General features: G+C 43.2%; 1 protein-coding gene across 4 annotated transcripts in view; it reads left to right on the forward strand.

Moving 5' to 3' along the window:
* Positions 1 to 17,998, forward strand: part of ASTN2 (astrotactin 2) — a 990,319-nt gene that overhangs the window by 549,194 nt on the left and 423,127 nt on the right. For all 4 annotated transcript variants that reach the window (XM_053566512.1, XM_053566522.1, XM_053566529.1 and 1 more), the window contains one exon: positions 217 to 367. In XM_053566512.1, the coding sequence (XP_053422487.1) occupies positions 217 to 367 (151 nt within the window). The remainder of the gene's footprint in view (positions 1 to 216; positions 368 to 17,998) is intronic.

Raw genomic sequence — 17,998 nt, forward strand, 5'->3', positions numbered from 1 at the left:
TTTGTTTCTCTTTATCACAAGACATTAGTAGAATGCCCTTTGATGGGATATTTGCTATTGTTTGTTGCTGTTTTTTTTTTTTTTTTTTAGGTTGCATTATGTTCTTGATTACCACTAAAATAAGTGAGAGTTTCAAATGTAAGGAATTCACATTAATTTTTTTTTAATCTAACGATGCAGATGTCTCTGGGTTTAACCATCTTCTTTCTCTCCAAGGGAAGAAGCGATGCTGTCCACATATTTTGAAACCATCAATGACCTGCTATCCTCCTTTGGGCCAGTTCGTGATTGCTCTCGGAACAATGGTGGCTGCACGCGTAACTTCAAGTGTGTGTCCGACCGCCAAGTGGACTCCTCAGGATGTGTGGTGAGTGCCCGCTGACCCAGGAACATGGCACTGGCCCACGTGCTAAGGCCATGTACTAGAGGCCCTCCCTCTGAGGGAAGCTGGTCAAGGAGGATCACACTACCCATAGCCCCTACCTCGATGGCCTTCAGCACACCAGGAAACCTTGGTTTCCTCATCTGTGAAGTGGGAAAATTAAACCCTCTCTTGGAATTATTGGATGAATGAAACAAGGTATTATAACTTAAGTACTTCAGTAGGTCCCTGACAGCACCTGGCTTCCAGAGTCTTTCAGTCCATTTGACAGTAAGATAGGATATCCCTTTTCTCTGTGAATGCAGTGGGCTCATGTCAATAACCTGTAATTAGGATGGAGAGTAAGTGTATTGGTATGGTTCAGAGGAGGAAGTTTCATGTGAGACCTAAGGTTTGTAGAAGGCTTGCTTGGGAAACTGGTGTTGGAAATGGCTTCAAAGGTTGGGCCAACTAACATTAAGAAAAAGGCAAAGGCATAGAGACAGGGAGAAGCAAATCTGTGTTGCTGTACAGCACAGAGCCCCCAAATTGATGGCTTGTTCTTGGGCCTGTTCAAAATGCATGTTCCAGGGCTCCCCTCCTAGAAATTTTGACTCTATCGATGAGATTAGTTCCCAGGAGCATGAACTTTTAGTACGAGAATGGAATTGTGTTTGTGTATGCATGTGTAGCCTGGCATTCAATTTTGACCCATTTCCTGTCTCTCAAGTCACTTTACTTCATTCTACATTCAGCCAAATGGAGCTACTCAGACATAGTTCCTAGAACATACTTTCCTGTATTGCCTCAAAACTTTTGCTCATATCATTCTTTCTGCCAGAGGTGAATTGCTCCCAAGTCCATGTGGAAAGTGTGTGAACACCTTTCCAGGTTCATCTCCTTTGTGAAGCCTTTTCCCTCCTCCCTACGCAGTCATCTCCTCCCAGATAGGTGGTGGTGCTCCTTTAGACATCACTGCTACTTTCCATACCCATGTTAACTAAATCACCTGTGACATTTGAGTTTCTTTTTTATTAAGTCATATACACATAGATCATGAATACATTTATGCATATGTGGGGTACAATGTGGGTTTTTTATACAATTTGGAGTGCTTACATCAAACTAATTAATATAGCTTTCACCTCATTTACTTGATTATTGTATTAAGACATTTATGTTCTATACTTGATAGATTTGACTTGTACCCTTGCAATATGCTCCATAACTGTGACATTTAACAGCACAGACTGGCTTTTGAGTTTATCTTTCCCAGTAAACTGAGGGAGAACCCAAGGAATCTGTCGATCTAGCTTAACACCCCAATAAGACTCCTCTCAGTACATAAAGAAGAAAGAGGAATAAGAGGGATGGATGGTTCTGGGGATGGGAATCCCTACTCGGACCAGGTACTCTGAACAAGACCCAAGAGAAATAGAATACATAGTCAATGCTAGAGGCAGCTACACACCAGCTGGAAAGTAAACAAAGGTCAGAAGACCAATACAAAGGAGAAGCTTCTAGAATATGAGATGATGCAACAAAACTATATTTGATACTGAAAGATCAACAGACCTTCAGAGGTGGATGGATAATTGGATATTTTATTGACCAGAATTCTTAGGATTATCAGTAACAGAAACTAAACTCAAACTACTTTAGGCAAAAAGAGGAAATATAGTACATATTGGCTCAAATGGAAAGTCTAGGGATAGTTAGGTTGAGGGGCTCAAATAATGTCATGGGGACCCCCTCTTTATCTGAACTCTGCTTTCCTTAACACTGTGCCATTCTTGGCCAGCTGTACCCTCTCTGCTCAATAGGTCGAGCAGGACAAGAACACCTCTTTCCTTGTCCCTCCAATTGCAGTGATAGCACTCCATCTCATTTGGGTCAACTTGGTTCCCATGCCCATATTCCTGCAAAGTTTCTGGTCAGGGGGAATGAACTGAGCTCATCCCAGAACCAGTCATATCTAGTTCTTGAGCCAGAGGCAGCTACACCTGAAATGCATGGTCCTGAGATAGGCAAAGACATAAGGAAAAGTAGGGGTGATGACAACAGAGAAGGCATTGAAGATGCTGGGTCAGTACTCAGCAGCAGCAGCAAGTGTCGGAGATGCTGGGTCAGCACACATTAGCAGGTGTGCTTGGTGCTGGGTCAGTACAGAGCAGCATCAGATGTGTGCAATGCTGGGTCAGTACACATTAGCAGGGTGTGCAATGCTGGGTCAGTACGCATTAGCAGGTGCGTGCAATGCTGGGTCAGTACACAGCAGTAGCTGTCTGCCTCAAAGTACTGAAACTCATCCCTTCATTTTGTGTATTGGAAAGGTGAACCCCCAGTTTGGGTGAGGAGGATTTGCCCAAATCTCAGAGTTGGTCAGTAGACAATTCCAAAGGCTGTTCCAAAGCCACATTGTCTCCAAAACATGAGACTGACTTTTCTGAAATGATTAGGTTGTTTGTCTCTTTCTTATTTTTCATAAGTGCTCTTTCCCAAACTATCAAGCTCCTTTCCCTAAGGACAAATGTCTCATAAAATGAAACCTCGGAATGCAGAGATGTATGTTTGTCTATGAGTGTGTGTATGTGTGTGTGCATGTGTGCGTGCTCGTGTGTGTGTGCACGCGTGCATGTGTGCATCTAGGCAGGCATTGTCTTTCTTTACCCCTAATTAACATAAACATAAAAATGGAAAGAGAGAAAGAACATTCATTCCATGGAGGTTAAGAGAAAATTCAACAGTTTGATGAGGTTGTCAAAGACCTTCCTCCCTAGATTAAGGATGTGAAACATTAAGACTAAACCCATGGGTTCAATAGATGTGAGGAAGGCTCTTCTTCGTGCCTTCAGAATAAGAAAGAGCAATACCCACTCTTACACTGAGATTGAAAATCTCTTTCATTTCTCCATGGACTCTCCATCATACCTGCAGAGAGAAACTTTTTCTTATACTTCCCTTCTAAGAAATTCCATCTGCTAGAAAAATAATAATGCCTTGTATCTTTAGAACACTTTAGAGCTCTCCAATCATACCTATGTGTAATAACTCACCCTTACAACAAACCTGGGCAATAGATTCATTCCCTCATGGATGTGGAAATGAGACTCAGGAAGCAGAGTGACTTTCCAAGGTCTTGCCACCAGGTGGCAGGGTGGAGGACCAAGATTGTGTCTTTGGTACCCTTCCTAGTATCAGGGCCACTTGGGTTTACGTTCCCAAAGCGGTGCCTGGGACAAGAGAGATTGCAGTGAAAAGCCCTGTAAAAGCAGCTGGTCTGAGTGAATTGGGCTCAAGCATTGATGTGGTTGTTGAAATGACCACAGCCGTGGAACCTATGTTAACTTCATTAGCCTTCGTTCCATAATCGTCCTAAAAGAAGCAACAGTTCTTGAATTCATAGATTTTCTGAAAAATCAAAGAGTACAACTGACAATGACTTGGGATTTACATTGTCATTTGTGTGTGAGCTGATGAGACCACATTACTGATACTTATATGTGTTGGATGTGATACTTGGAGCCACACAAATTTAGGAGCACAGCATATCTAATTTTCCATAATGTTTCTATAACCGAATTTCATTTCATTTCTATTCCACTGTTAGTGGAAACAATTCTAGTCAATGTTGGCTTCCTGCCTCCACCTATTAACCGAGCATTTAAGCTCAAAAGGGCTTACGTGCCCCTAAGGCCTAGGGGCCAAGAGGATAACTGGAGCTGAGCCATCACCTCTTAGTCTGGTACCCGCTGTCTCATCTAGGCCTGGCCCAGCACTTTCCTTTTTTGTCTGGAATGTGTAAGGACCTCTGTGGTCCTGCCTGATTTACAGGTGCCTGGTCCATCCTGGCACCTGCTGCCTTCTAGTCCTCATCTCACCACAGATGGCTCTAAGCACCAGATAGCTTTTCCACCCCACCCCACCTCCAGGGCAGGGGGAATGTCCAACAGCTCTTCTGTACCTCCCTGAGGCATCTGTAGTTGGCTGTTTTGGTGCCAGGGAAGAACACCCACCTTGATTGGTGCCAGCCTGCACTCTCCAGCAAGTGATGCCCCCCATTTGCCTTCACAGATTTCAAACCCACCTGATTTTCTGCAGCTCCTCAGCCCTTTCAGCCACCCATATCACTAGCCTGGAGGGGATAGAGCATGGGGTCCCTTTTAAGGAGACCCATTAGCATTTATGAGGCTGTCTTGTTTGGCTTCCCGCATCCCTCCTCCCCCCCCCCCCCCGCCCCAGCTCAAATGATCTTTATTTCTTTATGGGTGAGAAGGAAGCTAATTCTCTAACAGATCACAGAGACTTCCACTTTTTTATTATGATTATTGGCATTATTATTTTATCTTCTATCTAAACCTCAGCTTCTGAAATGCAAAATACAAATTTAACTTCTTTTGCTAGGTTTCTGGCTTCTGCTATGGTAACCCTCCCCTGGGATGATGTGTTTCTCAGATACGTAGCTGTCTAACTTGGGGGGTGGTCATAAGGGGTGTGGTAGGCAGAATAATGGTGCCCTAAGGATGTCCACATTCTAACTTGCAGAACCTGTGAATACATTCTGTTACCTTACATGACAAAAATAGGAATTTAATTTGCATATGGAATTGAGATCACTAATTACTCGACCTTAAAAGAAGGAGATGATCCTGGATTATGATAGTGTGCTCATTCTAATCACAAAGGTCCTTAAATGTGGAAGAGTTAAGAGAGTATGGCAGCAGGATGCATCATTGCTAGCCATGAAGTTAGACCAGTGGTTCTCAACCTTCCTAATGCCATGACCCTTTAATACTGTTTCTGTGGGTTGCAACCCACAGGTTGAGAACCACTGAGTTAGAGGAAGAGGTTCCATGCTAAGAATTATCTCTAGAAGCTGGGAAAAGCCAAGAGATAGATTTACCCTTAAAACTTCTAGAAAGGAACAGCCCTGCCAACACTTTGTGTTTAGCCTAAAGAGGCCCATGTTGGACCCCTGAACTATAGAACTGTCATGTAATAAATTTCTGTTGTTTTATCTACCGATGGTATAGTAATTTGTTACAACAATGATGCAGTACTAATACAGGGTGAAAGATCATAAGAGGAGGGTGGGTGATATGGTAGATGATACTTAAAGAACAATCAAGTCATTTTCTGAGAGACCTTACCTATTGTTCAAGGATGGAGGAAATAATGGTGAAGGAAGCATCAGAAAAGGAAGGAACCTGCGTCCCCCTTCACTGTTTTTTTGTTTTTTTTTTTTTTTTTTTTTGTGGTTTTTGGCCGGGACTGGGTTTGAACCCGCCACCTTGGGCATATGGGACCGGCGCCCTACTCCTTGAGCCACAGGCACCGCCCCCCCTTCACTGTTTTAAGGAGAGAAAAAATGTTATGTATTAGAAATGTTATAAATCTGCCAAACATAATGGTGTCAGTGAGGCACAGTTTGAAACGTAAGCTATGGGTCCATTTATTCTGTGCGGCTGTATAAACACTGCAAATTTTAATCAAGATAGAGGACAGAAACAAAGAAATCTGTAAGCACTTAATCATGGCGTCGTGGGGAGGACAGTTCTACCAGCATCCCCAAGTAACTGCTGCCTCCTGAAGCGTTTCGCGCACACTGTTCTTTTGTGTCATCCAGGTTTTCCCAGCTCAAGAAGGAAGCCTTTGGATTAACCCAATACCACACATTCTGGTCATCCAAATCCATCCTGCCCAGCCTCTTTGGAAATATCTACTCATAGTTTACCTTCCTTGGCCCAACTCTCTGTTAAAAAACAACCACTACTGAAAAACAACCCCCAAACTCAGTGGCTTATGACAGTGTTCCTGTTTTGCTTACAGTTCATGAGTCAGGAATGTGAGAAGGGTTTGTCTCTGATCTGTGACAGATGGAGGATTCTTTTTCTAGAAGGCTCCTTCACAGACCTGTGCGATGCTGAGGCAGGCACAGCTGAGTTGATCCTGGCTATGTTGGACCTCAGCTGGGTTGTCAAGTAGACAGAATGTTTGCTCATTGCCTCTCATTTGGCTTGAGTATCCCTTGCCTTGGAGGCTGGGCTCACAAAAGGATCATTTCAAGACGCAGTGTTCTAAGAGCCCAGGCAGAAGCTGCAAGGCATCTTAGCACCTACCCTCAAAAGTCCCTGAACATCATTTCCACCACATTCTACTGGTCAAGCAGGAGAACTAGACTTCATCTGCCCAAATGAGAACAATAGCAAAGACTGTGTGACCACCTTTAATCTACCTGCTTACAGCCCTACAGCCTGGGCTCTCAGACAAGGCATACCAGAGCAGGAAAGAACCCTCACCCTTACACAAACAGAAAAACAAAGGTCTAGAACAGCAATGTTATATTTTTTTCTTCTCAAAATTTTATTTTTTTAATTTCAAATTAATGTGATGATACAAAATTTTAAATGACATTGTTCTCACTTCAGGGTAAAGTTGCAGTTGTAAAAGAGCCCCTCACGCAGATGTGTTATCCACCCTCACAGTGTCCACATGAGGTGAGCTCCCGCCTCATGCCCTTCCTCCTGCCAATTGTCCCCCCTTTCCCCTTTCCTCCTCTCCCTGCCCCCATACTTGACTATATTTGGGTTTTACTGTAGAACCGTGATTTTCAACTTGTGTGCCACAGCACACTGGTGTGCTGTGAGAGGATTTTAGATGTGCAGCAAAAATGTTGAAAGATCATTGATTACATTATTTTCAAACCGTTCAAAGCACAGTAACTATATTCTTTTGTTTGACTCTTTCCTTTTGACCAACATAATTTATGTGTGCTGGGGAAGTTTAACTATAGGTTCCATTGTGTGGTGAGATAAAAGTGGTTGAGATGCATACATCTCTCAGATTCGTGCAGGGAGGTAGTGATAGAATCTGGATTTAATTCTAAGACTCCTGCTTCACAATTGCACCTTCCTACAGTAATGGCCTTATGGCATCAGCTTTGCTAGCAGTCCAATTGTTTATTTGGCAATACTCCTATGTCCAACACTGTGCATGGGATGGGAGACACAAAAAAAAGTGTTCTGTCTTGGTTTACATCATATAAGCTAGTTCAGAAGAGAAGACAGACCTTGACCATACCCAAGACGGTTAGTGGGAGAAGGGGAGGCCAGTAGGAGAAAGCTGGCATTCATTAGGCACCTACTATGTGCTAGCTCGCTTATGTTCATTGCAGTTCATGCTTATAACTTTTCTTCCAGATGAGTACTATTATATCCATTTTACAAAAGCAAGCACGCGAGCCTGTAACGCAAGAGCAGCCATCTATACAGTGACTGTGCCAGGCATCATTCTAAGTGCTTTGCTTATTCTTAACCAATTTCATTCTCATAGTAATACTATGAACTAGGCATTATCATCGTTACCTCTACTTTCCACATGAGAAAAATGAAAGTGCCTGATAGGAAACCAGGTATGTGGACAACACAGGAGGGAGGAGATGGATGGCAGGGGCAGTGCTGGGCTGTTGAGGCCCTTCCTAGAAAGGACGGAGGGGGTGGAGGGACTCACCCACTTTCTGGATCCCAGGGAGGGGTGGTGTATTTAGGAGGTGTCTCTCGTGCCCACTCTCAGCCCTGCCTCTGAATTCCAGACCAATTTCAAACCAATCTCATATTCTCCAGCCTTACAAATCACCCCATCACATCCCTGCCTAATCTGTCCCATCATTTTCTTTTTCCATTTTGACCTAAAAAGCGATATGGGCTCCCTGGTATTAGGAAGGACCAGAGCATCCCCAATGGCCCAGAGAGGCTGAGAGACAACAACAAGACTCTGCCTTTTAAAAGTCAAGATGAATAAAGATAGGGATTTTCATGTATTCTAGGTCAGGCACCTCATGGCACATTGCTCAGAGGAAGGCAAAAACTGGAATGTGGTTCTGTAAGGGAAAGAGACTACATTTCTCCCCTCCTCATCCTCCTTCCGCTTAATGACTCAGTTGGGCGTAAATAAAGGAGGCAAAACTCAAGGGGGTGGGGGAAGAATCGCCAGAGTGAGAAATCGCTCTGGAGCACCGCCAGGCACTGCTGACCGGGGAGAGCCCGGCCCATCTGCCTGGGCGTCCAGCCCTCCTGGGCAGTGCAGCTGGATTAGGCTTCTATGGGTCTGACCCCCAGGGACTGGTTCTTCCTCTTCATAAATAGACTGACTCTCCCCGCTTAGTTTATGAGTGACATGGAGAGTGATGGATTCCAAATACAACTGGGACAGGTTTTTCCAGAATTAAAAATGAGAAGACTAATGTTTGCCATATTTTTCTTTTTAAAAAAATTGTTAGAAAGATGCAAAGTCAGAAACTAGGCGTCATTACGGGAACTATTTCAGACTTTTAGGTGGAACATCTCCTCTGTGGCCAAACAGGTCCACGGGGAAAGAATTCTTGATAAGCATCTTCACCAATAACGCTCGGACTGATATTATTAATGCTGTTAATAAAGAAATGAATAAATGCTATAAAGAGTATCAGTCTGGGTATTACAGATAAAGTTATAGAAGTTGAGTGCTGATTCTGTGCCCTGCATTGGGATAGGTGTTTTAGTGCCTCATCGCGTTGAATTCTCAGGCAAGCACTGTTACTAATCCCATTCAATCCACAGGGAAACAGATTCAGAGCATGAGGAATTCACCAGCGTCCAACCAGCCAGGTAAAGGCAAAACAGAAATTCAAACTCAAAGTTTACTGAACTCCAAGGTTCACTCTCTTAACCCATCAGAGAACACCTTCTAGAGGCTGGGGATAGCTTCCCAGAGATAAAGGAACTCTCCAATGTTAGGGAGCAGGAAAGGGGGGGCACTTCCTTCTCCCCACCCTCCTCCAATGTCCAGGGTTCTTTCTTCCTCCTGTGCCTCCAGGAGACCCAGAGGACGCTAAAAGAGGATGAGGATTAGAAAAGAAAAACTGGGATATTCAGTAAGAAGGAAATTGGAACTGTGCCATTAATTCAGTTCCTGCACACAGGACTCACCCCTTGGGAGGTGACAGGGAGGGAGCGGCCCCTCAGCCAGCAGCTGTGCATTTGTGAATTCCAAGCAGCCCTCCTCCCTGCCAGGCCAGCAGGGTGACAGCAGGGTGGGGATGGGGGAGCTGGAGGAGTTCACGATTATAATGTGTGGCATTCTCATAAAGCCTGTGCACCCTTTTATGACATTAAATATTTTATTCTTCCCATGACATTTGAAGCCTCCTCTGTCTTTTCCCCCTCATTTTGTTTCTTTGGGACCCAGACTTGCTGGGTCTGACGGTATTTCTGGTAAGCTGATTTTCTTATGTGGAAGTCGTTATCTGCTAAAGGCATGAGAGCAACCCCCATCCTCCCAATGTGATTGGTTTTATTCTTTGGTTCCTAAATAAATGGTGTGGGGAAAGGAGCCCCGACCTGGAGGCAGGCAATGGGAGCTGATTTCCTGCTCCTGCTGCTTGTTGGCTGCAAGCACTAAATAAACCATTTTAGGGAGGTGGTGGCCATCCTCATGTTAGCAGCTCCCTGGCTCTAGAGGGGGGACTTGGGACCAGCGTGGGGAGGGGAAAGTACATAGATGAGGTTCTTTGAAGTTTCCTGAACCTATGGTCTCGTGAAACATGTTCTCAGAGGCAGAGGTTCTAACACCATAACGACCTGAAGACAGGGAAAGACAGCTTAGGTTGGGAGGGCACACTTAACGCATTGGTCAGTGGAAGAACAAATCTACAGGGGAAAATTCTCCACCCCTTTTGTGAGCATCTCTGGACTGACTGTTGACATTTTAATTGTGGGTTTCATGCACCTGCCTCGAACAGCTTTACCCCTTTGGAAAGCTACCCTATGGGAAGACCTGTGCACTCCCACTGTCACCCCTACCTTCAGGAAGTCGGTGAAGTGCTTCAGAACACAGTTTCTGGCATCAGAGAAAACTGACCCCAAATCTCTCTCTGTCACTCACTAGCCATGTGGTCTTACGATGTTACTTAAGGCTTCTGTGCCTTGGGTTCCTGTTGAGTGAAATGGGGATAATAATACTTACTTGGTGCAGCTGCTATCAGGACTAACTAAGGTAATGTTCGCATAATGAGCCAGCACTATGTCCCAGAGTAGGCAGGAAGCACGGTCACTATTGTTATTATCTGATATCTCATGCAGGGAAGATGACGGTGGGGGTGACAGGGAGGAGAGGTAAGGTTGTTTGAGTGCTTGCTGTGTCCCAGAGTTTCCAAGGTGGGTCTCATTATGACTCCTTTTCTTACAAGTGGGAAAACTAAGTCACTGGCTCCTGAGCCACACAGCTACTAAGTTTTAGAGCAGAAACTTAGGCCAAGAAACCCGATACTCTGGCTTGGCACCCGTAGCACAGTGGTTATGGTGCCAGCCACGTATACAGAAGGTGGTGGGTTCGAACATGGCCGAGGCCAAGTAAACAACAATGACAACTGCAACAAAAAATAGCCTGGCATTGTGGTGGGCACCTGTAGTCCCAGCTACTTGGGAGGTTGAGGCAAGAGGATCACTTAAGCCCAAGAGTTGAAGGTTGCTGTGAGCTGTGACGCCATAGCACTCTACCAAGGGAGAGTGAGACTCTTGTCTCAGAAAAGAAAAAAAGAAACCTGATAAACCAAGGATAATTCTTCATAAAAAGCATTTATAATGTTTGCGTAATATTCTGTGGAGGGGTATGACCGTGGTTTGCCTGTCTTCTTGTTGAACATTTTGATTGCTTCCAGCTTTAGTCTACTATAATGAACAAGCTTGCTCTGAGCATCTTTGGGAAGAAGGGTTCTTCTGTGCTTTGAGTTATTTTTTTAGAATAGATTTGCAGAAGTCTGCAGGGACAGTTTTCTAAGTGCATTAGTATGATGTTGGTGTTTTAATGAGAAATGCATTAAATCTGTAAATTGGGATAATACAGACATTGTAACAATGTTGATCCTTCGCAGCCATGAGCATGGTATGTTCTTCCTTTTGTTAACATCTTGTGCTGTTTCTTTTCTCAGGGTTTCATATTCCTCTCTGTAGAGATCCTTCACATCCTTTGTTAGGTATATATGCCAAGGTTTTGTTTTGTTTTGTTTTGTTTTTCTGATGCTACTATAAAGGGGTATTGTGTCTTTGATTTGATTCTCAACTTGACCGTTTTGGCATATAGAAGGCTACTGATTTGTGGACATTGATTTTATATCGTGAGACATTACGGTATTTCTTGATCACTTTAAGGAGTCTCGTGGTTGAGTCCCTTGGATTTTCTAAGTATAATATCATATCATTAGCAAAGAGTGAGAGTTTGCCTTCCTCTGACCTCATTGAATACTCTTGATTTCCTTCTCTTACCTGATTGCACTGGCTGGGGCTTCCAGCACTGTGTTGAACAGCAGTGATGACAGTGGACACCCTTATCTGGGCGTGATTTGGATGAAGGTGTGGAATGGATTTTATAAAAAGAAGCAGCAGCACTCCTTCATTTGCGCACTATTCATTTTTTAGGATGTTGCTTTTCTTTCAGGATGCAGTCCAAGGGCAGGCTGGAGAGTTTGGCCAGAAAGTCTCTGAGCAGGGGGATGATAAAATAAAAGCAGCACTTCAAGGAGTGGAGCCCAGTGAAGTGTGCACAGTGCGTGTGGAGGAGCGTCCAGATGCAGGGGGCAGTGCAGGGAAGAGCAAACGAGGCGATGGCTGCTGTCTCCTTGAAGCTTCAGGAGGTCAGGGCTGGGACTGCAGAGTTCTTGGTCTCTGTGCTGAGCATCTGTGACGGACTCAGGAGGTCCTTAGCTCTGAAATGAAAAACTGGAATAATGATGTCCATCTTAATTACAATCATGTAATTTTTGCATTGATAAGGTACTTTCTTCATCTTGTTTTCATTCTTTTTTTTAGCTTTATCTGTTTGTTTTTTAAAAATAGCTTATTCTCAATGTAAAATAAAACAAAGTCAAACACTACTGAAATGTGTACAGGAATAAAATCAAGGTCCTTTTTCTCTATTACTCACCCACTTTAGAGGTAAGGATGCCATGGTTTGGTCTGTGTGAGTAAATATATATATCCTCCTATGCATTTCTCTCCTAAGCATATGCAAATATAAATAAGAATTTATACATATAAGATTAAAAATGGAAACATATAAAGCATAGAGTTGTGTTTCCTTTGGACAATTTTCTATGTCAGAGCTACACGTTCTGCTTTTCTGAGAGCATTGCCTTTTTTTTTTTTTTTTTTCCTGCTTTTTAAGACAATCGGCTCACTAACTTGACCTTAACAATGTACATATATTTTTAGGGTGTCAAAAATAAAAATGATCAAACTGAGGCCAAAGTGCATATCTATCTATGCTTGGATAGAACCTAGGTATTCTAAATTCCACCCAGGATAGCATTCTCCTTTTATCATTATCATCATTCTTTTATCATGTGTTTTCAGGATAAGTGGATGAGAAATGGCATCATCTTCATCATCACTAATTATGTAAATAATAAAAGGTATATTTTCTCCTGTATTCTCCAGCTTCTCCCTGATCCTTGCCTTATAAAGTCTTTGCCCACTAACCCAGATAGTTTTTAATCCCTTCATTCTGAGGTAGTAGACAGTGAGAAGATTACATCAAATACTTTCTAGCCTTTCTCCTTGCCGAGAAAATATTCTCTGAGCAGAGTGACATGTTCCCCTGTCCCTCTCCCTGAGGGAGAGGAGCTAGTTAATCAAGATTTGGGCCCAGTAGAAAGAACAGACTTAGCCATGATACAGAGTTCGGTTTAAATCTCAACCCTGTCCCTGGGAAGCAGGGTCAATACCCATCTACCTATCACCCAAATTAAGTGACCTGGGAAATTGATGAATGTATCTGAGGCTTTTTTATCTTGTCCACGATGAAGAATAATCCCTAAAACTCACCGTTTTGTTGGCTAAGCCCAGTGTGAATAGCCAGGCATGAGCTGCACCCAGATCCATGGCCTCCCTTCCCACCATTGGTTTCTACTTGGCAGAAACTTGGTGAGTGAAGGAGCGTGGCATCCTTTTCTAGCTTTCTTTAGTTTTCAGACATTTTCTTTGCCATCATTGAAAGAAAAACATGGCTTTAAAAGCCCAGTATTGGTATAGCACAGACCTCCAAGATAGAATGGTCCTGCTTGTCAACATGGTTTTACTTATTGGGCATTCTCAGATAAGCTCCTTACCCTTCCTGCAAATTCAGAGCTAAACATCATCCTTTCTGGAGTGCCTTTCTTTACTCCAACAGTTCCTAAGTCAAAAGTGTACATGGGTTCATGGAGGGAAGACATTGAAGACAGACTTACATGAGAGCCTGTGGGATGACATGAGAACCAACTTCCTCAGGAGAGCTGTTCTTTCAAGCACAGTAAATCCTGGGAAGAAGATGTGGTTCTCCATAGGGGAAATTTCAGGTGGACGTGGTATAACCAACTAAAATCTTTAATTATAAAATTTTTAATTATAAAATTACTATATGCCATACAAGAATATTTAGCAGTAGGGTGGCACCTGTGGCTCAAAGGAGTAGGGCGCTGGCCCCATATGCCGAAAGTGGCATTTTCAAACCCAGCCCCAGCCAAAAACTGCAAAAAAAAAAAAAAAAAAAAAAAAGAATATTTAGCAATAGAAAATAAAGAACAATATCACTCACAGTCATGCCACCCTCAATAACTTCCATTAATATTTTATACTTTATTTTAGTAGTTTTACTACATGGTACATATTTAGCAATTTTATTATGAAATGTTATGTAGAGAAAAATATGTATAACATTATTTATAGTTTCCTCACTACAAATTAGGCAATACCTATCTAACTGTCGTCCAAATTAAGTATAAAAATTAAAAAGATAAATGCAAATCTCAGGACCATCCCCCACAACTCCTTATGCAAAAGTGAGGCTGAGCCATGCAACGCCCTTTTCCAAATGAAGAGCTGTTACTAACATTATGCATTAGCCTCATAAAAAAAGTTCTTTGCTGGCTTCCTATAATCAAGGATGTGCATATTGTTAAGTAGATCTGCAGCCTAAGTCTAGCTCCCAAAACAAAAGTCTGTTTGATAACCATACTGATAATGTGGATTGCAAGTTTATCTTCCCAGGTGCAGAACAGAGACAAGATGAGATCATTCATTCCTCCACCTACCCAGAGGCACCTGCATAACTGATTCTTCCTCTACTCCCCTTTTCTCTTCCAACAGTCACCTATCCAATATAAAATGTAGATTTACGGAGTACTAAGTAGAGCCTCACGAGAATGTAACCATTTGCCTCCTCTTCCTTTTCTCCCCCTTTTTTTTTTTTATTAAATCATAGCTGTGTACATTAATGCAATCATGGGGCACCATACACTGGTTTCATAGACCGTTTGACACATTTTCATCACACTGGTTAACATAGCCTTCCTGGCATTTTCTTAGTTATTGTGCTAAGACATTTACATTCCACATTTACTAAGTTCCACATATACCCTTGTAAGATGCACCGCAGGTGTAATCCCACCAATCCCCCTCCCTTTGCCCATCCTCCCCCCTCCCTCCCTTCCCTTTCCCCCTTCCCCTATTCTTAGGTTATGACTGGGTTATAGCTTTCATGTGAAAGCCATAAATTAGTTTCATAGTAGGGCTGAGTACATTGGATACTTTTTCTTCCATTCTTGAGACACTTTACTAAGAAGAATATGTTCCAGCTCCATCCATGTAAACAGGAAAGAGGTAAAGTCTCCCTCTTTCCTTAAGGCCGCATAATATTCCAAAGCCCTGCCCCCTTAAATGCTGAGTTCCCAAGTCCCTCTTTGGAGAGCATAGGTCACAGATGCTTCTGTGGTTTGGGCTTTTCCTGGGTGTGTGCTCAAACGTTGGCTTAATAAACTTCCATAGAGATCTTTACCTCAGTCATTTACTTTGGATTATCAGAGTAGTGAATGCATTCTAGAAGCCTTCCACCCACCACACCCACCACACATCCATTTCTCATTTTAACTCCTTCTTCCCTCTAGGAGTAGCCACAACTGTGACTTTTAGACTAATTCTGTCCTTTATCTTTTCCTTATGGTTTTATGCATAGAACAACTCTTTTATTTTTGATTATTAGTAATGGATTCCCAGCACATAGCACATTGTAAAATTGTACACAGCTAGGTAAAACTGACCTTTGTTTTTGGTTAAAGTAAAAATTGGTTATCAAGCAGTCTACAGTTTTGTTCAAATCTTAGCTGCATTCAAAGACATCTAAGTATTCTCTATGGGTTGGACCCTTTTCTGGGTCCTAATGTTACAAAGGTAAATTGTGCTCTGCAAATTCAAAGTCTATTTACAGAGCCAGAAAATGACACTTTGGATCCTGCTACTAGAGGCACACATGGATCCTTTATTTTTGCACATCAACAGGATGAACTTTCTCCTTTCATAATAATTTCCTCTGGTGTAGACTCTGGTTTGGGCTGCTGCTTCCCTCCTTTGAATCTTTGGCACCCACACAGAGTATTTTTTTTCCTCCAGCTGGCTTTTGCTAAGGCTCATTTTAAAATGTTACATCTTGAGTTCATCCTGGGTGAGAGGAAAACCTTTTAGACAGGGGGGTGGTGGGGTAGAGAAAGAGGACAACTGTCACCAAAAACTTTTAAGTGTAATTTGAGGTCTCTGAATCTTCAGAGAAAATGGCACCCCAGAAAAAATGGTATTGCCATCTTCATCCTGTGAGTGGGGGAATCCAGTGCACGAAGGGAAGTGACATACTCTCTGTCACTCAGGTAGGAATCAGTGGTATCATTACCAAGACTCCAGTCTGGAGACCCCAGTAACCACCGGATGAGGCTGATAGAGGCTTTGAGACACCGGGTCTGGAGTCAGCCTAGCAGCACTAGTTGAAGGCACTGGGTGATGCTGTGTGTACAACAGCATCTCCACGTGGGATTGCTGGGAGAGTAAAGTGGGATGGTGTGCCCTCAGCCCCGAGTCTAGCCAATATTGTAGCCAATATTGACGACGCAGTGAATAGTATCCAGAGGATGAATCAGACAGGCTGTCAGGCAGGTCTTGGAAATAAAAACTTGAATAAAGAGCTCTGCCCCAGGCTCGGTGGATGGCACCTTGCTGTGGGTGTCAGAGTGGATGCCTGATTCTCAGCACTTGTGATTTTCCTACCCCCCACCTGCATTCCCAGAACATTGGACTTGGGGAGCCTCATCTCTTCTAGTACCCTGTGGGTCCAACATACATGGCATCTGTCTCCATTCAGAGACAGATTTTTTTTCTTCTTCTTTTAAATTGCTCTCTGCGACAAAAAATAAAATATGCAAACCATCCAGAATTACACTCGACATAAGCTGAATAAATATATATCCACAGAAGCATATGCTCAATGGCTGCTGCTCTATGCTTTTCAAAGCCAACCAGCTTATAAAATCATTTTTCACTCAGAGTCTGGGTGATCAATGAGAAGGTGTGGAGTGAGGAAACAGCCTCAAGCTGCAAATTGAGTTTTTAGTTACAAAGGATGGGAAGGGAAACCAGCCAGTTAACTCAGCATGCAGGAAAAGTCTCTGTCTCCCACCTGCTCTGATGAAGGCCTGGCCCCGACCCCTGACTGAGTGGCTCACTACCGGCCACAGCACTGCATGAAAGAGAGTTCTCTGGGGCGAGGCTGTTTGTCATATGTTCTGTAATATGGGGACACGATGCTTTAAACCTTTGTGTCTTAGTCTCCCAGTATTTTATTTAAAGAGCAAAACAATGGTACTTACCTATGATGTTGTTAAATAGACCCAGGAGAGCCTCTGTAAGTTGCCAACCCAAGGGACTGAAACAAACTGGTCAGCATACAAATGTGATCAATATAAGGAAGGAGGCATACTCTATTGATACTGATATGTGGTGCACATCCCGTCTGTGAAAATTAGGTCAACTTAAGAAGGTGGTTAACATTGGGAGGTGGTCAACTATGGACTATTCTCAGGGTTTTGGTCCTCATCCCCATTTCTTAGAATGTAACTTCTAAAATACAAGTTCTTTGTTATCCCGAAAGTAATGAGTGTCTTTTTGTATGCTAATGACTTGACAGGTGGCTGGCAGTCCCTAGGGAGCTGTAGTTTGGGGGCTGGTCACTGGAAAGCTCAAGGCAGGATTAGAGGATCAGGACTTTTCCAGCCCACCCCTTCATCTTGGGGAAGGGAGTGGGGCTGAAGGTTAAAGCACTCCCCAATGGCTAGCAATGCAAAAAGCTGGGACACAGTGGCTCCTGCCTGTAACCTTAGGACTTTGGAAGGCTGAGGAGGGAGGATTGCTTGAGCCCAGGGGTTTGAAAGACCAGCCTAAGCAATACACTGAGACCTCACCTCATTCAAAATTAAAAAGATAAAAACAATTAGCTGGGTGTGGTAGCATGCACCTTTAGTCTTAGCTACTCAGGAGAGTGAGGCAGGAGAAAGGCTTGAGCTCAGGAGTTTGAGACTACAGTGAGCTATTATAACACCACCATACTCCAGCCTGGGCAACAGAGTGAGAAAAAAATAAAAATAAAAAAATCATTTTATGTAATGAAGCTTCCATAAAAGCCCAAAAGCGCTGGGTTTGGTAGTTTCCAGATAGCTGAACCTGGAGGGTTGTGATCACTAAGAGGGCACAATAGCTCCATGCCCCTCCCACATGCTTGCCCTAGGCATCTCTTGGGTCTCTTGTT

Source organism: Nycticebus coucang, chromosome 2 (genome assembly GCF_027406575.1).
Source record: "Nycticebus coucang isolate mNycCou1 chromosome 2, mNycCou1.pri, whole genome shotgun sequence".
Classification (NCBI taxonomy): domain Eukaryota; kingdom Metazoa; phylum Chordata; class Mammalia; order Primates; family Lorisidae; genus Nycticebus; species Nycticebus coucang.